Source organism: Octopus sinensis, linkage group LG8 (genome assembly GCF_006345805.1).
Source record: "Octopus sinensis linkage group LG8, ASM634580v1, whole genome shotgun sequence".
NCBI classification, from domain to species: Eukaryota; Metazoa; Mollusca; class Cephalopoda; order Octopoda; family Octopodidae; genus Octopus; species Octopus sinensis.
This window is the reverse complement of record NC_043004.1, coordinates 48,078,094-48,101,353: the sequence shown is the minus strand read 5'-3', so window position 1 is coordinate 48,101,353 and position 23,260 is coordinate 48,078,094. Positions and strand designations below refer to the sequence as shown.

Sequence of the window (23,260 nt, the reverse complement as noted above, 5' to 3'; positions counted from 1 at the left end):
CATGTAAGGAGAGTGTTTGGTTATATGTATATTCTGTGTGTGTGTGTGTGTGTGTGAGTTGGTATGTATGAATATGCTGTCGGAACTTAAATGGGGTGTGTATATGGATGTATGTCTATGCTGTCTGAACGTGAATGGCTTGTATGTGTGTGTGTGTGTGTGTGTGTGTGGTGTTGTATATTTAGTTAAATACTCGAGCTCAGAACTTATCTATTTTTAAGCCTGATACTTATTCTATCGGTGTCTTTTTGTCTTTTAAATTTCAGGGACGCAAACATACCAACACCTGTTGTCAAGTGTTGGTGAGATACAAAGATACACACAGACAGTCAAATGTATATATACATATATATTTTCATACACTGTGGCTTCTTTCAGTTTCCTTCCACTAAATCCACTCACAAGGCTTTAGTCGGTCCGAAGTTGTAGTAGAAAATACTTGCGCACGAGCCATGCAATGGGAGTGAACCCCTAACTATATGGTTGGAAAGCAAACTTCGTACCACGTAGCCAGAAACACACTCAGTCTACACATACACACATATAGATATACACACATGGTTGCCCTATATAGTTCGGGGTCAACATCTACTTTTTCACGACCAGTTCTATGTTTTCTCTCTAATCCAATTCTTGATAGAATTAAATGCATTTAAGTTCATTAGCAAGAACAATAACCCTACAATATTCATATTTCCTTATTGCCCACAAGGGACTAAACATAGAGGGGACAAACAAGGACAGACAAAGGGATTAAGTCGATTACATCGACCCCAGTGCGTAACTGGTACTTATTTAATCGACCGCGAAAGGATGAAAGGCAAAGTCGACTTCGGCGGAATTCGAACTTAGAACGTAGCGGCAGACGAAATACCTATTTCTTTACTGCCCACAAGGGGCTAAACACAGAGGGGGCAAACAAGGACAGACAAAGGGATTAAGTCGATTACATCGACCCCAGTGCGTAATTGGTACTTAATTTATCGACCCCGAAAGGATAAAAGGCAAAGTCGACCTCGGCGGAATTTGAACTCAGAACGTAACGACAGACGAAATACCTATTTCTTTACTACCCACAAGGGGCTAAACACAGAGGGAACAAACAAGGACAGACAAAGAGATTAAGTCGATTAATTCGACCCCAGTGCGTAATTGGTACTTAATTTATCGACGCCGGAAGGATGAAAGGCAAAGTCGACCTCGGCGGAATTTGAACTCAGAACGTAACGACAGACAAAATACCGCTATTTCGCCCGGCGTGCTAACGATTCTGCCAGCTCGCCGCCTTAAACTCTACAATATTTTGACACCATATTAGAAACGTGGCTACATATTGAGAAAAATACGATAAATTATGCTAGTTTAAAAATAGAGAGTAATATATCGAGGCAACTTCTAGGCAACGTAGATTCCTTATTTCTGTATTATTTTTGTTTTAGTTGCACTTAAATAAAAGAGCTAAATTAGATACATACGTGGTTGTGTAGTTTGCTTCCCAGCCATGTAGTCTCATGTTCAATCCCGCTGCGTTGTACTTTGCACAAATGTCGGATCTTTTTGGTTTGAACGGCAGTTTTTAACATAATTTCTAGGTAACTGAAAAATTTTAAACATCTTTTTCTCTTGGCTTTATTGAGAAAATTCTATAGTTTGTAAGATATTTGTTGTTTTTTTCTTCAATTTCTGCAATTTCAACCAATCACTGATGTCTATTGAGGTAAAAAAAACATTCTGTACCGTATGAATATGTCCCTCGTTTAAGAAACAGATTGGGCTTATTTACATTTGTGAAGAAAAAAAAGATTCCCTTCCCCCTACCCCTAACCCTAACCCTAAAACAGATTGAGATGCAATAGATCAATACTAGGGTCATAATTATGGGTGACAATTTCATATGACACCGCTAGAAAAAACTGCCGTTCAAACCGAAAAGATCCCAAATGTCTTCTTCTGTGGCCCCAGAACGACCTGGTGAACGAATTTGGTAGACGGAAACTAAAACAAGCCTGTCATATATACCGCATCGCACTGGTGCGCCACGGAGCGCTGTTATAGACATACGTATTAACGTCGTGTAGGAAGCTTTTCCCGGACACTTTTTCCGCAGTGAATTTGGCGTATAAACAAAAACTCATGCACTATTTATGTATGGCCGATAATATTTACATTACTAGAGTTACTCTTAGTTCGTTTATCTTTTATCATTGACATGTTTCATTCACCCTACTGCAGCTCTTTGGGTCACCGCCTTGAACATATCGACCACAGGACATTTTTTAAAAAAAGCCTAGTACTTATTCTGCCATTCTCCTTTGCCGAACCACTAAGTGACAGGGACGTAAACCCACCAACACTGGTTGTCAAGTAGTCATGGAGGAAGACACAAAGACACACACACTATGCAAATATTCTTTTAAAATCTTTTCCTTTAATTTTTCCAAAATTTAATTGTTTTTCATACTTACAGTTGGAAAGGTCTCAATGACTGAAACCGGTACTGAAATGTTTTTTATAAAATTATTTTAGCATTTTCTACCTTGACTTTTTTCCCATATATATCAACTCGTGTATTCCTTTTCAACCTTCTACACACACACACACACACACACACACACACACCTATATATCTATACATATAAATTTGACATGGGCGATTCTTTCTTGTCTTGGGATTCACAGTCAAACGGCTGAGTGGAATTGCGCGAAAAATTACACAGATGTGTAGAATGATCCGGTGGTGATGCTAGGCTTTGTGTTTTTTTTATAGCTTCCATGGTTATCGAGATAATCTACTATAATAATACTCTTGTGTTTATGAACGAGAAAGGAAGGGGTGATAGATGAATAAGGAAGGAAGGGGTGATGTCATACTTGGTAGTGGGATGATGAAAATTGTACGCTGAAAAAATAAATCAAACAGCATTTAAACTCTGTGTTAATATATGTTTGTGTATGCAAGAGGGGGTATGTAAATATGTGTGCGTGCGTAGGTGTGTGCTTGTGTGTGTTTGTGTGCGTGCGCGTGCGCCGCAATGGAAGTGGGATGGTTCATTTTTGTTCGTCTAGTATTTGGGTTTATTCTTTGATTTGGTTGAATCTTGGTTGGTTTTTTTTATTGTTCAGTTACTTTTAGCGTTTTGACAGAAAAAGTCATTCTAAAATTGCTTTTTAACGTAAGCGTGCCCAAACAAGTCGAATGCTTACACAGAGCAGGTTTTACAGCCACATCATCCAATTCACAACGACCTCGAACCCACAAGAGTAAACAAGAGAGACAGAGACAGGCAGAAACAAGGAAAATGCCACTTGTATTTGAACACTATACAAATATTCTTTAAAAAAACTTTTTAAATTTTTCTAAATTTAATTGTTTTCCATACTTACAGTTGAAAAAGTCTCAATGACTGAAACCGGTACTGAAATGTTTTTATAAAATTATTTTAGCATTTTCTATTTTGACTTTTCCATATATATCAGCTCGTGTGTTCCTTTTCAACCTTCTACACACACACACACACACACACACACACACACACACACACACACACACACATACATACATACATACATATATATATATATATATATATATATATATATATATATACATATATATAGTTGTGTCTTGGCAGTCACAAATGCAAAAAGTATTTATGTGTGTGTGTGCGTGTATGCGTGTATGTGCGTATGTGTAAAAGGTTCTCCGAAGGCCCGACGTCACCTTGAAGTATGCAAAAGAGCTGGAACGGGACCACCAGCGATGGAATGTTCTGGTGGTAGATCTGGTCGGCTTTACGCATGATGACACCTCTGGGGCCACTAACCTCGGACGACCAAGCCCCATGAGTTGAGAGTATGAAGTGAAGCGATATAGACGTATACGTGTGACGGAAACTGAAAAAAAAACCCGTCGTATGTATTTATGTGTGTCCGTGTGTTTGTTTGTGTTTGTCCATCACCACTGCTTGACAACAGGTGTTGGTGTGTTTACGTCCCCAAAACTAGCAGTTCAGCAAACGGACTCATACAATAAGTACAAGGCTTAAGAAAAATTAAGTACTGGGATTGATTCATTCGACTAAAAGGTCCTCTACGTGGTGCACCAGCATGGCTGCAGTTTAATCATTGAGACAATTAAATGATTAAAAGATAAAAGATATAGATAACCTATAACATATTTACATAAATATATAGGTAACCTGTAACATATTTTCAAGTTTCACATAAACCCCTCCTCTTCACACACCACATACCTCTTATCTTCCCTGTGCCCCGTCCACTTCTACCCCGCACGCATCTACTCTACCGTTCGACTAAAATTCATCAAGGTGTACCCCAGCATGCCTGCAGTCTGATGACTGAAACAAGAAAACTATAAAACATAACAGATAAAGATACGAACGGCAGAAACAGAACTATTATTTGATAAGAGGTTCTTCGCAAATCAAGTAGCTTCGAGGATAAGAAATAAATGAATAAGTATATAAGCGTGCATGTGAGTATGAAATATATTTGTTACAAAGATTTACATAAATTTATTCGGTCTGGTCATGGAGAGAAAATAATACCACTAGAAAGCGGGAAATATTTTGGTTCACCCCACCTTTTCCCCTTCAAGTTAAGAATGTCCCCGAAGTATTCTTTAAGATCATTGAAAAAAAAAACTTTCCTCCGGATAATAAATATCACCCCATCTTTAACAAATTTAGTTTAAAATTGTCATATTCAACATCATCACATTTAGGCTCCATCATTGCTACTAATGATAGATTTAAACTTAAAAAGAACACTAGGGAATCTATGGAACGTAATTAGGAAAGTAGGTATCTGAATTCCATAAAAAAAAGCCATGTAATTGCCGATCCCCAGAATTTTGCACGTTTTGCACAACTTGTTTGATAAAAAACGTAGTTTATAAGTGTGGGGCAAGTACCTCAAAAGAACCCAAGAAAATCTACATAGAGAGCACAATAGATTTTAAAACTAGATGTAGGGGGCATAAAATTCTTTTACAAACGCGAGCATGAAAAATTCGAGAGCACTAGCCAGACACATAGATAATTTAAAAGCGCAAAATAAACGATTTAAACTAGATTGGTCAATAATTACTCAAATCATTGAATATGTAGATTATGCACTAACTAATCCATAAATATAATTTGTACGAGTAGAAAAATATTATTAAATAAGATTTCTGATGATTTAATATTTTGGAAACAAAGGTATTTTTCTACTTTAAAATTTTTTTCTCATTAAAATATAGCCAACCCATGTTAAAAATTGAAATCTGAATTCCGATCTTCATCCCCAATATGTTTTAGAAAAGCCGTAAATGCATCATTTTTTTGTAAGATTTTTAATATATTTACTCCTCATTTTAGAATGAATTTTTCTGAACACATTTTTATCACAACATAGGATACCTGGTTCAAGTATGAAGTCTTTTGATATTTCATAAACAATTTAAAAGACTTTTTAAAACTTCACATACAATCTCCGATGAAGGAAATGTATATACTCGAGATGAGTACAAATAGATCACCCATCCTGAAATACCTTTCCTGAGACGGCCGTAGTATATATACGAATTCGAGCTATGGAATTAAGCATTCGCTCTTTTAGATACCCATTCATCTATTATATTTATGATTTTGCAAGGCGACGAGCTGGCAGAAACGTTAGCACGCCAGGCGAAATGTTTAGCGGTATTTCGCCCGTCGCTACGTTCCGTGTTCAAATTCCGCTGAGGTCGATTTTGCTTTTCATCCTTTCGGGGTTGATAAATTAAGTACCAGTTACGCACTGGGGTCAATATAATCGACTTAATCCATTTGTTTGTCCTCTCTGTGTTTAGCTCCTTATGGGTAGTAAAGAAATAGGTATTTCGCCTGCCGCTACGTTCTGAGTTCAAATTCAGCTGAGGTCAACTTTGCCTTTTATCCTTTCGGGATCAATAAATTAAGTACGAGTTGCGTACCTCCCCAAAAATTTCGGGCCTTATGCCTAGGGTAGAAAAGAATATTTGTAATTTTGCATATGCAAGAGTGGCTGTATGGTACGAAGCTTGGTTCCCAACCACATAGTTCGTGGTTCAATCCCAAAGGAAGGTGAGCTGGCTGAATCGTTATCACGCCGGGCGAAATGTTCAGCGGTATTTCGTCTGTCCTTACGTTCTAAGTTCAAATTCCGCCGAGGTCGATCTTACCTTTCATTCTTTCGGGGTCGATAAATTAAGTACCAGTTGTGTACTGGCGCCAATCTAATCGACTGGCCCCCTCCCTCAAAATTTTGGGCCTTGTGCCTAAAGTAGAAAAGTATATTTATGATTTTGCAGTGTATTGACTGAGTACATTTAACATCTGACCATTTTGTTTTAGAACCGATTCAAGCGATCTCATACGAATATATATTTTATATTTTACATTTTAAAATGATATTTATATATCTTTATATATATATATTATGTATCTATATTATTATATATTTTATATGACGTGTTGTGTCTTTCGAAGAATTTATTGAGGAGAATAATCTGTTTTTTGGTTGTCAATATCTCGAAAGTTGCCTTTTCATTGAAACCTACATTACTTACACACAGACACACACACAGACACACATATATATATATATATATATATATATATATATATAGGTGAGAAAGTTGGTGTGTGAAAGCACGTGGTTGAATATATAGAAAATAGTAAAAAGTGAAAAAACTACAGAAGGCTTGTTTTAAAAGGTTAAAAAATATATTTGAGTCATTATGTCAGAATATATTTTTTAACCTTTTAAAACAAGCCTTCTGTAGTTTTTTCACTTTTTACTATTTTCTCTCTCTCTCTCTCTCTCTCTCTCTATATATATATATATATATGTGTGTGTGTGTGTGTGTGTGTGTTTGTGGTACAAGTTAAACGTTTATAGTTTCTGATTCAGACAGCAGTTTTGAGGGAGGAGATTAGACGATATCACGAATTCAGAGCTTCGTTAATACTTTACTTTTAGGACTTTGACAGAATGAGATACAGAGCTGACCTGTACTAGATTTCAACTCAGGATGTAAATGTCCAGGACATACACCGCATAATATATTTTTCCGATACTTTAGCGTTTCTGCCAGTTTACTACTTACCCTCTCTTTCTGTCTGTCAGTCTGTCTGTCTGTCTGTCTCGCATTCTCTCTGTAAATATATATATATATATTATATGTATGTATGATTATATAATTATAAATTATAATTATAACTAAGGGCTCTGAAGGGACAACGCCAATATGCTATAAGTAGATGTCAAATGTCTACAAAGCACTGAAAATTGTTCTCCTTTTTTGCATAAAGCTGAATGCGTGTAAATGAACAAGAAAATTTATAGAATTTCGGACAACTCTATATCTTAAGATTTCGTGTTTTATAATAAAAACTACTCCACATTCTTCAGTAGAAGTATACCGACAATATATAAGTGAAAAATATATATACATACCCATAAATACTTGCATGCAGATGCCAATATATACATAAATTTGCCACATATACATTATATCTAGTATGTATATATTGGTACCAGTACGCAAGTATTTATCGGTATGTATATATATATTTTCACTTATATATTATCGTTATACTTCTATTGAAGAATGTAGAGTAATGTTTATTACAAAACACGAAATCTTAAGATATAGAGTAGTCCGAAATTTTATTAATCTTCTTGTCCATTTCCTCGCATTTAGTTTTGTGCAAAAAAGAACAAATTTAGAATAGTTTGTAGACATTTGACGTCTACTACTAGCGTATTGGCGTTACCCCTTCAGTGGCCTTAATTATAATTATATATTTACAATTATATGCTTAAATATTAATTTTACCGATATGGTGTTTTTTTAAGCTGGTCACTGGTATAAACATTTTAATGATTATTCCCTCAATTTATACGTGTATATATATATGTATAAGTGGGTGTAAACACATGAACAAAATAAGAAAGAAGAAAGCAAAGGACCACTGATGCGGGCACAGGAGTGTGACGAAAGAACTCTTGCCGAAATAAGGTTAAGATTAATGTAAAAAATAAATAACGCTGAAGCAAAGTAACACCAAATATATAGTGCGTGGGTTTTTATTGGCTAAACTGGCAAAATGACCATTCCTAAATACAACAATATATATATATATATATATTTAAGGAGAACAAAAAGAAAATTGGTGGGCAAATGGAGATTTTTTTTGTGGTTCTAACAGACAAAGCTAATTTTGTATACGTTACGGTTTGGTTTATATATAGTTTTTATTTTCGGACTTCGGAAAGATGAAAAATAAAAGTAATCGAGAATTGGTTAAGCGAGTATGACTTGACTGCGTGTGGTTTAGTTAATCCCATGCGTGGCTTCTTGGGCAAGTGTCTTCTACTATAGCCTCGGGCCGACCAAAGCCTTGTGAGTGGATTTGGTAGACGGAAACTGAAAGAAGCTCGTTGTATATATGTATATATATGTGTATGTGTATGTGTGTATATGTTTGTGTGTCTGTGTTTGTCCGCCCCAACATCGCGTGATAACCGATGCTGGTGTGTTTACGTCCCCCGCAACTTAGCGGTCCGGCAAAAGAGACCGATAGAATAAGTATTAGGCTTACAAAGAATAAGTCCTGGGGTCCATTTGCTCGATTAAAGGTGGTGCTCCAGCATGGCCACAGTCAAATGACTGAAACACGTAAAAGAGAGTATATTGCTTTTAAAATATGCATGCCTATTTTGAAAGAGTGTAACCAAATATGTTATTAAAAAATATTAGGCAAAATTTCATTTACAAAATCTGCCTTGATCTGAGTCCCTGATGAAATATACTTCCTCAAAATATCATGCTATGGGAACTGAATGAGAGCCCATGTATTTAGGAAACAAACATCTTAAGCACATAGACAAATGCCTTTCTTTTTTTTTTTTACCTTACAGAGCTGTTGGCAAGTGCTCCGTAAGCGTTATAGTTGAGGAAGAGACAAGGAAGTAAATTGATGGGATACCGAGCAACTAGCTGAAAGCATGTAATGTTCGTATGTTGTTGTCTATACATAATAAAACCAACGGAAAATCGCTGAAATACTGTATGGTGGCGTCCATTTATCCTTAAGTAGTACCCCGAATAGTATAATAAATAGGCAAAAGTATTTATGAGTAATTGTTTAGTTAGCGTAACTGACACTTGCACTCTCTGTACTGGCTCAATGTATGTTATTTAGTATGGGAATTCAACTTTCATTGCTTAAGGTAAGGGACAACCGTAAATGATCATGAAACCTGCTACATATTTTTATCATTCTGAAAACTATGTGTTGAGCTTAATTTTGTCTAGTCTATTAACGTGACTTGTCTCATCTGTGAGTTCTCTCTAAGATTTCATCTGTATACAATGAGAGTGCTGGTGTTGATGAACATAATTTTGTTTGCCCAAGTACAGTTCCCACCTAACAGATTTGACGAAAGACTCTCCAGCTATGGCCAACCTATTATATTTACAGACACAGCGTTATGTCCAAGGCTATATTATTTAGTGCATCATTCATACAACCACGATGGGATGCAGTTTGAAGGCAATTTAGTTGCTATTTTTGGTAGTTTGAGTGACCTCACAGTCTCCTTGCTGGTTTGTGCAACAAAGTTGAATAGATCAACGTCTGGACAGTAGTAAGCTGAACTGAAGATCAAACTTCAATTCTTGAAGATTTTCTCCAAACGAGCAAGAACGTACAAGAAAACGGAGATTAGTATCAGCTTGACAGTGGATCCATGGTTTCGGAAAAGGATTAACTAGAGAGCAGGCTGGTTTGTTTTTTATTTGCATCTTCTAGATGTTTTAAAAGTAGTTCACATCCAAATTCACTAGATATGCATATAAAATGTGCCAACAAGGCAACCTAAACGACCTTGGTTGACGTGTTTGAATTAGCAGCTAAATATCTATAGAGTTAAACATTAGCATCTAGAAAAGTGGGAGAACGTATTTCACTAACGTGATTCTCAATATGGCATTTGGAGAAAAAGAAAAGACCCGCATGCTCAGCTGTAAAACGTTTTGAGTGTAACTGATAAGAGTTGACCCGTAAGAAATATAACGACAACGCAGACATGAAGTTAAAAAAATTGTGTACGAAAACTAGTCTATGACAAATGACAAAATACTATAATGATATACGAGATATCGAATTTCCAAAAACAAGAGTTATTCAGAACAGCAACACCATTCACATAGCAGTAACTGTAATAATGAGCTGTAGAGTACAAACAACACATGTACACACACACACACACGCGTATACATATAAGAATAGAGAAATAAACAAAAGCATTACTACATAGCTTGTTAGGACACACAGAGTTGTTTACTCTTGGGATTATATAATAAACTGTATTCGTTATACACGTTACTGTAACAGATATAGCAGACCACGTTTACTGGAGTTCCGAGCGACACTATTTCCGAGAATATCAGAGTGGAGGAGAAGATTAGTAAGTTGTATTGAAATGCTAAATTTTCTTCAAATAATTATTATTATAGAGATACACGTTACGTTTATTTGTTTTTAATTCAGGACCTGTACTTCTTCGACATTTAGTACTAGCGGGTATACTTTTGTGCTAATTTTTTTTTTCATCTTTATCTGTTTCAATCATTACACTGGCCATGCTGGGGCAAATTATTTTGTTAGACTTTGGACTTAGATTACAAAAAAAAAAAAAACATAACAAAAAAAAACTGCTATTTACTGTTTATATCAGCATATAAGACGTGATTTAAAAAAAGATGTTAAAAAAATTGCTCTACGTTTAATTCGGCCATATTGCAGGAGGGAGCCTGAACACCACAGACTAGTAACAAGATGAGCATATTCCTGCTCATTTCAATAATTCCTACTCATAACAGAATATTGGTTTCAAATTTTGGCATAAGGCCTGCAAGTTTGGGGGAGGAATAAGTCGATTATGTCGACCCCAGAGCTCAAATGGTACTTATTTTTTCGACCCCGAAATAATGAAATGCAAAGAGGACCTCAGCAGCATTTCGAACGTTTGTCTGGCACATAACGATTTTTGCTAGCTCACCACTCTTATATATGTCTGATATTATATAATTAGCGGGACCCGTGAATATTTCCCAAAATTAATGGTAAACCTATTGGGTTGTTTCTGAAAACTTTATCCCCCCCACCTCCAAAAAAACCCTGAAAGCGTAACCTGTGTTGTGTCTTTATGGAGAGATAGTCGCTCATCTGCTGCTCATTAAAAAGTGGAAGAAATTGGAATACGATGATTACTTAATGCACTTTACATGTACACTTCACATATCTTATGCACAATTTTATAGACTTAATGCAAAGCACTCATAAGATAAATATTTCATTCTTATTTTTCCATTTTTCCCATAAACGAGAATAAAAAATAAATAAATAAATAAACCGTACATATGATGCAACCTTTAGTTAAATTATATACACCTACCACGTAAATAAGTGTGAATATTTCACGGAATATTTCATTTATATACATGCGTTAAGTGATAGGTGATATAAAAAACTTAGTTCAATTATTGAATAATATGGTTATAGATACAGTGTTGAAAAAAAAAATTCTAATGATCTGTGTCTGTGATGAAATATATTTCCTCAGAATATCATGCTATGGGAACTGAATGCGAGCCCATGTATTTAGGAAACAAACATCTTAAACACATAGACAAATTACAATTGCTTTTTACCCTACAGGGCTGTTACCAAGTGTTATATTTGAAGAAGAGATAAGGGAGTAAATTGATGGAATACCGAGCAACTAGCTGAAAGTATGTAATCAGTGGCCCGGGAACAAAATTTGCTTAGGAGGTGCTGGAGCCCAGTCAAGTGTTTTTTCGTGCTGGGAAACAAATGATAGTCAAATGGTACCAAATCACTAAATTAAGGAGGGTGATCAACCAGTTCAAAACCTGTTACGCACAGCAACCATTGAAACCAAGGACTTGTGTATTGAAGCATTGTTCTAATGAAACAAGACCTCCTTCATTAGTTTTTTCAGTGCGTTTGGTCTTTATAGCCTGTCGTAACTGCCTTAGCAAGTTGGCGTTGATGGTGTGATCATTTTGAAGATAGTCAATAAATACAATGCCTTTTTCATTCCAAAAAAACCTGAGGCTATCGCCATTCCTGCAGATGAAACGATCTGCTTTCTTTGGAGCGGATGAAGAGGATTGTTTCCACTGCATGTTTGCCTCTGTTCAAAGTGATGAAGCCAACAGACATAGGAAACGTTCAAGGAAACTAGCCGTATCTGCCCCAAACAATGTCAGATACCCCCGTAAGGTGATCAACCTGGTGCGCTTTTGATCAGGTGTCAGAAGACGCGGCATCCATCGAGCATGAACCTTCGTTACGCCAAGTTCATTGTGCAGAATATCCTCAACTCTCTCCCAGGATATGCTAATAACATTGGCTATTTGAGTTATAGTCAATCGCCTGTTATCCACCAACATGTGGTGACCACGATCGATGTTTTTCTCAGTGGTGGCAGTTGTGGGACATCCAGACCTTGGATCATCTTCAAGACTATCTTCCCCTCCTAAATTCAGCTGTCCGCTTCTGCACTGTTGATAAAGCTGGACCGTAATCCTGTGGTGTAGCAACCATGCCAGCATGAACGTCTTTGGGACACTAAAGCCTTTTTCTGAAGGTACGTGATATCACGATGCTTAATTTTATCTATTTTCGAGAGAAGTTGCTACTAGTTACATTTGAAGTTTTCTTTGAATAGTCAGATGTCAGTTTACCTGAAATGAAACAATGTAGTTAATATGTAGAATTGAAATGAATGCATGGAAGATTTCTAAGCATCACTCTTTCATAGATTGTCTATGAACTTTTCAACCCCCGCCCTCGTACTTATTGGTTAAACTGATTCGTTTTTTAAATTAAGAGAACCAAATTAGTCTCTGTTTTAATGTGTTTATTTACATACCTCATTTGTAGAGGCGCAATGGCCTAGTGGTTAGGGCAGCGGATTGGTGGTCATAGGATCGCAGTTTCGATTCCCAGACCGGGCGTTGTGAGTGTTTATTGAGCGAAAAAACCTAAAGCTCGACGAGGCTACGGTAGGGGATAGTGGCGAACCCTTCTGTACTCTTTCACCACAACTTTCTCTGTTGTGTCTGTAATTCAGAGGGCCAGCCTTGTCACACTGTGGCACGCTGAATATCCCCGAGAATTACGTTAAGAGTACACGTGTCTGTGGAGTGCTCAGCCGCTTGCACGTTAATTTCACGAGCAGGCTGTTCCGTTGATCGGATCAACTGGAACCCTCGTCGTCGTAAGCGACGGAGTGCCAACAACAACATACCTCATTTATAAATTAATTCAGTCCTTCGATCTTTCAGGGAAAATATATTTATTACATTGTCATAGAAATCTTCAGTTTTAATCAATCGTTGACGTAAATATTTTCCACTTGGCATAAGAACCAAACCTGAAAGTCTTTTCTCTCCTATTGTATTTCTTTGGTAAGTTCTAATTCTTTTCAAGGTAGAAAAGACCCACTCTACAGAGTCAGTTGTAGATGAAATGGTCAAAATAAGATTGCAAAGATTTATGAGTTCTGGCATAGCTTCAATCAGATCGTTGATGTAAATGCATTAAATTACTCACACTTTGCTTTTTAAAGTTTTGCATAGAATACAAAATATTTAGTTTACTCTGCAATCTTATGTAAAAAAAAAAAAAAACCCTACTATAAGTGGTTTTTAAAGAATTTAAAGCATCGACTGGAAATTGTTTGTGATATTCATCACTTGCAAAAATTGAAAAGTTCTATGAATTTAAGCTCTTCTAAGGATGAGTATCGCGTTTTTAATTGGTCAACTAATATCAATAATTTTGTCTTATTCATCCTTAGAAGAGCGAATAAAATAGAAAATAATCTGAATAAATTAACGCAGTAACGAAAGATCCTAGTCAAAAGGGAGAAATTCCAACTTAAATGGGACAAATGATAATCCAAAGAAAAGCCCAGGAATGTAACAATGAGCATTAAATAGCAAAGAGAAAAGAAATAATTTTGTTCCTTTGACAAAATAAATAACCTTGTTCCTATTAGCTTGAATGGAAGAATCCATCTGACTGACAAAGAATTTTGAAAGGTCTTTTATTTTTAGACTGAAGTGAAACAGTCAAATCCATTCAACCATGTGACCAATCTTTAGCGACACCAATTACAAAGAAATGACAAGAAAGTAAGGTATTGAGAGGTATTTTGAAAGATAGAAAGAGGTCATGTTGCTATTCTTGTTGTTGTTGTTGTTGTTGCCACATATTTTTGTTATTGACGCTGCTTTGGCTTAGAAAGCAGGTCATATAAATTTCCTTCTGAAATTTACGATCAGCTACATTTCTTTTGTCCTTTGTTTTTGTTTTAAGAAGAAATCTGACTTCAAGCAATTTTTACAGATCAGTTTTTAAGACATTTTCTGAACCCGGCAAAGATATTGTAGGGGGTGCAAATTTTGATTTTGCAACCCCTAAAAATCCTAGGGGGTGCAGGTACACCCCATGCACCCCCTGTTCCCCGGCCCTTGTATGTAATGCTCGTATGTTGTTGTCTATATAGAATAAAATCAACGAAAAAATGGACGAAACACTGTATATCCATTTATCCTTAAGTAGTACCTCGAATAGTATAATTGATAGTACAAAGGGATTTATGAGTGACTGTTTAGTTAGCGTAACTGAGGTTTTGTTACCTGGAGACTATCTGTGCTGGCTCAGTGTATGTTATTTAGTATGAGCATTTAACTTACATCGCTTAACCGTAGATGACCATGAAACCTGCTACATATTTTTATCATTCTGAAAACTATGTTTTCAGTTAAGTTTTTAGTCAAGTTAATAGACTATTGTCTAGTCTGTTAACTTGACTTGTCTCATCTGCGAATTCTCTCTAAGAATTCATCTGTATACAATAAGAGTGCTGGTATTGATGAACATAATTTTGTTTGCCCAAGGACTACTCCCACCTAACAGACTTATGACCAGCCTACTTTATTTTCAGACGCAGCATTATGTCCAAGGCTATATTGTTTAATGCATCATTCGTTTAAGCATGGTGGGATGCAATTTGGAGGCAATTTAGTTGCTATTTTCGGTAGTTTGAGTGACCTTACAGTCTCCTCTAAATGATTTGTGGTTACAGCTGTAAAGCATTTTGAATGTGCGAGTTTAATGATATGTTTAATCTATGAGGGCTAATCTGGAACAGAACACTAATTAACACACAGCTACATACAGACGCACACAAAAGCATTTTTCATAATTGTCTTCATTGAAAAGCAATATGTGACACGTAACAGAACAACATATGATGATTACTAGTGACTACGAATACAGATAAAGCAAACACACTCACAACAGTGGCAAGAGCTGTGTGTGTGTGTGTGTTTGTGTATGTATGTACGTACGTATGTATGTATGTATGTATGTACGTATGTATGTACGTTGCCAATTCTGTACAAGACATTATAGATCTTTAGCTGGGCTAAAAAGTCACATTCGATCAAAAGCATCAGTAACAGTTAAGCTTCGTGCAATGGCCATACTCGATAACGAGGGGCAGCCATAATGCATGTATGTATGTATGTATGTATGTATGCATCTATCTATCTATCTATCTATCTATCTATTTATGAGTGCGTTTGTGTGTGTGTGTGTGTGTTTGTTCCCTCCACACGCCATTTGATAACCGGTGTTGGTTTGTTAATTTCAGTAACTTATTGGTTCGGCGAAAGGGACTGATAGAACAGGCACCAGGTTTAAACGAAGAGGTACTGGGTTCGTTCAGTACTCTTCACATATACTCACTTGAACTTACTTAGTATCGTTCGATTTGCTACTTAACCTTTGAACAATGATAATGATTTTGATTACTGATTTGGGGGGTTAATTCACACACACACACACATTTTGTTTTTAATATTGTCTCCAAAATTTGTTTATTGCATATTTTGATACAATACGTTTATCAAAACCGTCACCTTAAGCATAGACTTGCTTGGTTTCGTTTTTCGTCTCCATTTTGGGGCTCAAATCCGAAAGAAAAAAAAAAAAAATATTCGCTTTTTTGAAATAAATTAAAAACAAATATGGCCTTGTTGAAAGACATGGCAGACAAAGTAAAAGGAAGCTGGGATAGTGCCAGATATGGAACTGTACTCTGCCTCCTACCCAGAAATTAAAGGTGGGGTGAGCACCCACCAAGTTCAAAGTTCACATTACCACTATGACAACAAAGAGCAGCTGCAGATTTAGCAACATCACAGCTCAAGGATTTAATTCCAGTTATGAAGCTGGGTTTCCCTCGATTAATGAAACAATCCTAAAGACATCAGTCAACAGCAGCGACAGGTCTACGAGCCCAGTCTCAGCCTATTTTACCGTTACGACCCTACGATAACAAAAACTAGGATAGAGGCGAAAACAAGACCAGCCAGTAGCCTCGACAACTTAAACGGCATCGGTATTTCCATTATAATAACAACGACAACAATACATTCGCTGCAACAGCAGCTGCGAAAAGCATAGAGCTATATAAAATAGGCATACTGCAGCCCATAGAGCTATATAAAATGGGCTCAAGCAGCCAAAGTGATAAGGCTGGAAGAAAGAAAACACAATAAAACACACACACACAAACACACCTACAGTATCAGCAAACCCTCCTGTACTGCGATCGTCAACATATCTACCGCTATCACAAATATCCACACTAACACTACCTTAACTACAAGTGCTTTTGGAAGACTTTTCCATCGTTTGTGGGCTAAATACGGTGTCAGTCTGAAAAATAAAATAAGTGTATACAAATCTTGAATTTTGTGCGCACTTTTGTGATGTACAGAAGCATGAATTCCCTACTACAAACATATAAAGAGACTTGAAATCTTTCCCATGTGTTGTTTGCACAATATCTGCAACATAAAATGGCAAGATAAGATATCAAATGTTATCATCTTAGAAAAATGTGATATCTCCATTATGCAAGGCGACTTGATAGTAAAATCCATGCTTGAACTCGAATTACATTACAAGTATATGCAGCTTCTTTGTTCTTTTCTTTTTAAAAGTTTTCTTTTTCACACATGTTTTCTCCACATATTTTAAAACTTTAAATCCTCTCCTTCAGACAGTGTCATATGTCAAATCAACGGGAGCGACCATCACCATCATCATCATCATCATCGACGTCGTTATTGTCGTCATTGTGATCATCTATACATACATTGTACATTTAATACATACATACATATATATATATATCACCGTGACCGACCAGGCTATCAGATGTTGCTATGCATCGCTGGTCACAATGCGCTTCGCATTGTTTTAGCTTTCAAATGACGCCACCCCGCTGGCTAAGCGAGCAGGCCAACAGAAGAAAGAGGGTGAGAAATTTGTGGCGAAAGAGTACAGCAGGGATCGCCACCACCCACTGCCGGAGTTTTAGGTGTTTTCGCTCAATAAACACTCACAACGCCCGGTCTGGGAATCGAAACCGCGATCCTACGACCGCGAGTCCGCTGCCTTAACCACTGGGCCACTGCGCCTCCACACACATACACACACACATATATATCTATCTATCTATCTATCTATATATATCATCTATCTATATATATCTATCTATCTATATCTATATATCTATCTATATATCTATATATATATATATATATATATATATATATATTAGTAACCAACCCTCAGTACATCCTGCTTCTGTTCTTTAAAAGAGACCATATGGGAATTTATTGTATGTTTATACTCTCACTCTTCCCCTGTCTCTGCCTCTTTCTAGTGAAACTAGTTGACGCTATATTTCTCTCTGGGTGCTTAGAAACCTGTTATTGACTCTCAGAGTTTTTTTTTTTTTTTTGCGAGGCTAAACTATGTTTATTAAATTAATGTTTATAACAAGGATAACAGATTTAATCCTAGACAACCTAGACGGCATCAGGAAAACGGTCACTCAACAGATCAGCATAAAATTATACACGGACATATTCCAGCCACAATGCCTTTTCTCCCGTCAGGATAATGACCCCTGCTCCTCGCAGTTGGCGGGAGTCATTCTCGTCTACTCAGGCATTTTCAGTTACTCATCTGTTTCCCTCTTATCGTCCATCTTGTGTCCAGTTTTCCAGATCTCCGCCTTGTGTCCATTGTTCACAGAACGTTGGTCTCTAAATTTCCTCCCTACGCAGGACTTTCCGATATTAATGATATAAATCTGACTGATTTAAGGGAGTCCGTGCAAGCCATGGACACTGTCCCTTTCTCCAGATCCAGCAAGTGAAAAGAACCACATTATACATTATATAAGTAATATATAATGTTATATATATTCAATTATCTCAATATTCAAAATATTATTATATGTAAATATATTATTTAATGTATCTTTTTATTTTATAAGAGAATATAAATAGCTTCATCGTGAAGGCGCATGGCTCAGTGGTTAGAGCGTAGAGCTTACGATCATGAGGTTGTGAGCTCGAATCCCAGACCGGACTGCGTGTTGTGTTCTTGAGCAAGACACTTTATTTCACGTTGCTCCAGTCCACTCAGTTGGCAGAAAAGAGTTGCGACATCATTGATGCCAAGCTGTATCAGCCTTTGTCTTTCCCTTGGATAACACTGGTGGCGTGGAGAGAGGAGGCCGGTATGCATGGGCGACTGCTGGTTTTCCATAAATAGCCTTGCCCGAACTTATGCCTGGGAGGGTAACTTTCTACGTGCAATCCTATGGTCTGTGTCATGACCGAAGGGGGTCTCAGAAATAGCGTCATAGAGAATCAATCGTTGGCTAGACAAAGTATCGCGTTTTCTTTGTAACAACTAACAAGCATGGTCTAATGAGTAGCGTTTAAGTCAGCATTTCTTGTGCATGAACAATAATCGAAATGATAGTAACTGAACATAGAAAGATACATCAAAATAAGGTAAAGTGGGTCTAGAATTTTAACCACTTATTTCTTTTTAATGAAAATTTAATGATTTAATGTGTCTTATTTAATCAAAACTAATGATAAATTTGTATTAAACAGAGAAGAATTAAGATCAGACCCGAATAAGGCAAGAAGAAATATCGGAAAGTAAGTCCATTGTTGGCTCTGAAATTTTGTGCCGGTGACTTCGTAGTTAGCAAGATGACAAGTTATATCCATGAACCAGGTCGAATACCAGCTGTTTGGCAAACGATTCCTGAGAAACTAAAATGCTTGGCGGAAGAGCAGCCAAACAAATTAGCATTTGTTGTATATAAAGAAAAAGACGATCGACAGCAATTGACGCGGTAACTATCTATCTATCTATCTGTCTGTCTGTCTGTCTATCTATCTATGCGCCTGTCTCTCTGTCGATCTATCTGTCTGTCTGTCCCTTCGTCTATCTATCTATCTGTCTGTCCCTTCGTCTATCTATCTATCTATCAGTCTGTCTGTCTGTGCGCCTGTCTCTCTGTCGATTTATCAGTCTGTCTGTCCCTTCGTCTGTCCATCTGTCTCTCTGTCCATCTGTCTGTCTGCCTGTCTGTCTGTTTGTCTCTCCTACTATCTGTCAGTCAATCAATCTATTTGTCTGTCCGTCTGTTGCTCATTTCTTTTTTTCCGTTTTCTCCCCTTCATTTCTAATGTGTTAGCCGTTTTCTTCTTATATAATCTCGGGTTTCTTATTCTATTTGGAAGCTTTGAGAGAGAGAGAGAGAGAGAGAGAGAGAGAGAGCATCAGTTAGTGAGGCATAATACTTCCAGTAGTATTAAGAGTAATTAAAAAAGATGATGTTAGATGTCACCAATGCCTTGATATGTGCACTATCTCACTTCTACTTTCCATATATATTTTCAGAAAAGAGGTGTATGACGGTACTGTGAAGTTTGCAAAAGCTCTTGTTAAGTTAGGCGTTAAGAAAGGAGATCACGTCGCTTTATGTATATCCAACTGTGTAGACCTCATAATCTACGATACCGGAATTATTATGGCCGGAGCAGTTTCATTGAGGCTGAGTCTAAAGTCAGGAGATTTTAAAGACATTTTTTCCGGATGCAAAGCGGTGATATTTGACTCAAAAGATTCACTGGATAAATTTTGTGCAATTGCTCAAATTTCCGATGACGGTAAAGTAACTAGCGAAATATATCCGGAATTGAAGTTTGTCATCAATATATCCAACACATATTGCCCATCCAACGTTCTATCTGCCACAAACCTTATGTTGAATATCAATGACAGTGAGCAAGTCGACTTACCTAGTTTGGACCCAGAAGACATCGCATTTATTTGCCAAACTTCCGGTAGTACAGGCCGACCCAAAAATATCTATCACACACATTATAACTGGTTGAATAGCATAGTACATGCCATGGATGCAAGTAGTGTAACCTCAGATGATACAACATACAACACTCGTCCAATGATATACATCGGTGGATATCCATTTGGGTTGTTTTCTGTTGGAACTACCCATGTAACTGGAAATGTTCAAATGCTAAACGACATTAAGAACTTAGAGTTTATTGAAAATATATGGAAAAAAGAAGGCTGTAATATACTTTGGCTTCTGCCACAGCATCTACAACTACTCAGAGACTGTGGGCATCGCGCAAAGGCTATTCTTACCGGTGGAGATATGCTTACAAAAGAATCATTAATGCATTCCTTAAACTTTACTGAGCATATACAAATTGTGTATGGAAGTAGTGAAGCTACATTTTTAACTTCACGGGTATTTACAAAAAAAAATATTTCTGAACATCTTCCGAAAATGCTAGGGAGGCCTTTCCCCGATACAGAAATGAAGATTGTTGACGATAACGGAAAAACCGTTAATATAGGAGAGGTTGGCAATATTGAAGTTCGAAATAAATGGACAACTAAAATAAACCTGGGTGGCGATTCGACAAATACAAATGGCTGGCAGTCAATGTCAGATATAGGTTATATGACACCAGAGGGGGATTTTTTTCTAGTTGGAAGAAATACAGATTTTATCAAGAAGTCAACAGTGAAGGTACCTGTCAGACAAGTTGAGGAATATGTCAGTCATCACCCTAGTGTAGAAGACGTAGTTGTGGTTCCGATACCGGATGAAGAAGTTGGTGAACGGGTGTGTGCGTGTATTACCATCCGAGATAATCACGAATTCAATGAAGACGGGCTTAAAAAGTTCTGCTTGGAAATTATGCCACAGCAAAGCGGTTTTGATATTGTAACGCTGCACCCAGATTATTTCTTACATTTTACAAGCTTTCCATTATTAACCTCTCAGAAATTTGACAGAAGGTCAATTAAATCAACAGCAATTGCTTTAGTAGAAAAAAATATTAAGAAAAAAAAACTTTCTTCAGAACTGAATCCGGAATAATTCATAGTCGGTTGCTGAAATTAACCTGGAGTGGATATTTATTCTTAGAATTTATTTCGTTACAACTCTGAATTAGTAACGGAGAATGTTTTAGTTCTCGAAATTCTTCCCTTATTTTATATTTCTACTTCCAATCCATTCAAAGCATTCAGACAGGAATCTTTCCAAATATCAAAAGCAACATTTTAATTATTGTCAACTAATTCCGACATATCTACATTCATCAATGATTGATAAATTAATTAAAATAGTAGCCTTGAAGAAAACAAATGTTGAGTATACTGCGATTTATAATGCTTTTTGAAATATTTGATTCCAATGTCTTTACTATAATAATTGTAACTTACACTGATTCACAACAATGTTGACAGAATCTTCACGGTATTTGTTCCGATTCTCTTCGTTCCGAGTTCAAATTTCACTGAGGACGTCGTCGCTCTTCCCTGTCACTAATCTCTTTTAAAACTCCAATGTGGAACTTCTTCCGAGCGCATTGCTTGGATGGTAAAGGGTTGCGGGCGCTTGCCGACACGCCAGGTGCCAAGCGCTCTTTCTCGTCTACGGTTGATCTAGGTGTTAGGTGACGAGCTGGGTGGCCAGTCTCACGCAGAAATGGCAGAGAGGAAGCTGTCTCTGAAGGGTGGGGCGGAGGTGGCGAATGCGTACATCGCTTCCGTCATCTACAACCACTTGACTGTCGCCCCTTTCCCTGTATCGTAGCTTACTTTTCCTTTCATCTTTTCGACAAAAAAAGTTTAATGAAAAAGAGTTGATAAAAATATTTAAAAAAATGTATAACAATTTAAGTTGCTGGATTGACAAAACAGCAAAACTACAGACTGTATTTGTTATTCTGAGTTCGAATCCCGCTCTGTCCTACTTGGCTACTAGACTTCACCTGTCGGCCGGCTTAATACTATCACCGTGGGTGCTTTTAGCAGAGTCCATTCTATTGGATGCAAACATTCGGGTCGGTCTTCCAGTTTAAGAACACTTCCATCTCATCATTCTCGAAGGTCTTGAAACGGGTCTTTCTCTCCCATTAAAAGATATATAAAAGAATACTAATAATTTCTTAAATATTGTCATTTCAATAAGTTTTAAATGTGGGAAGTCTAGTCGTTCGAATCGACATCAATACTTGACAGTTTCTTATTTTACCAACCCCAAAAGAACAAGCAAAAAGGAGAAAAAGCAAGACCGATCTTTGCGGGACTTGAACTTTAAAAAAAAAATGTAAAATAACAGAATCTAGTAATCTAATTCATCTATGCTGACATTAAACTAGTCCTACCAAATTGCTCGCAAGCCTACGCAATAACTATGTAAGAGTACTTATTAGTCACATGTTATCACTCCAAAACCAACTGATATTTGAAAGGCAATTACGAATTTTCAGTCTATTATATACTTTCATTTATATAATAAATATCCGCTGGTATATCTTAAATTTCTAATAAAATTGTTATTTCACCACCACAGTAATTAAAGTTGTTTTTTTTTAAAAAAAATTTCTGTAATATTAGGTTGTCCCAAACGTTCGTAAACACTTGCGAAAATTGAATTTTTACTCGCCAAGTACTAACAAAAACAACAAAAATTATTCCTCAAAATAAAGACCATTATTTTCCAAGACTTTCTACGAACTTTTGGGACAACCTTATAGTAATATGATAAATAATATCTTTTAAAACTAGTTCCTAAATATTAATATTGTAATTAAAAGAGTTTCGGTATATAATTTCGCTGGCAGAAAGTAAGGACAGAATAGCAACTGTGAACTGTTTTTTTTTTACCGATCGGAAATGATTTCACTCCAGTCATG

At 36.7% G+C, this 23,260-nt stretch overlaps 1 protein-coding gene across 4 annotated transcripts; it reads left to right on the top strand.

Moving 5' to 3' along the window:
* Positions 1-4,363: 4,363 nt before the first annotated feature.
* On the top strand, positions 4,364-22,911 carry LOC115215238 (putative acyl-CoA synthetase YngI). 4 transcript variants are annotated; one of them, XM_029784477.2, is made up of 3 exons: positions 4,364-4,495; positions 19,121-19,368; positions 19,920-22,911. In XM_029784477.2, exons 2-3 carry the CDS (start codon positions 19,223-19,225, stop codon positions 21,433-21,435), a joined length of 1,662 nt encoding a protein of 553 aa, XP_029640337.1. In that variant the 5' UTR covers positions 4,364-4,495; positions 19,121-19,222; the 3' UTR covers positions 21,436-22,911. The 4 variants fall into 4 exon arrangements, with proteins under 4 accessions (XP_029640337.1, XP_036361261.1, XP_029640336.1 ...); XM_029784476.2 differs by lacking the exon at positions 4,364-4,495 and adding an exon at positions 10,331-10,500; XM_036505367.1 differs by lacking the exon at positions 4,364-4,495 and adding an exon at positions 11,704-12,708.
* The last annotated feature ends 349 nt before the right edge of the window (positions 22,912-23,260 follow it).

Coding starts and splice junctions, on each gene's coding strand:
- LOC115215238 (XM_029784477.2), top strand. CDS start 19,223: ATGACAAGTTATATCCATGAACCAGGTCGAATACCAGCTGTTTGGCAA. Junction 19,369..19,919: donor GATCGACAGCAATTGACGCG/GTAACTATCTAT, acceptor ATATATTTTCAG/AAAAGAGGTGTATGACGGTA.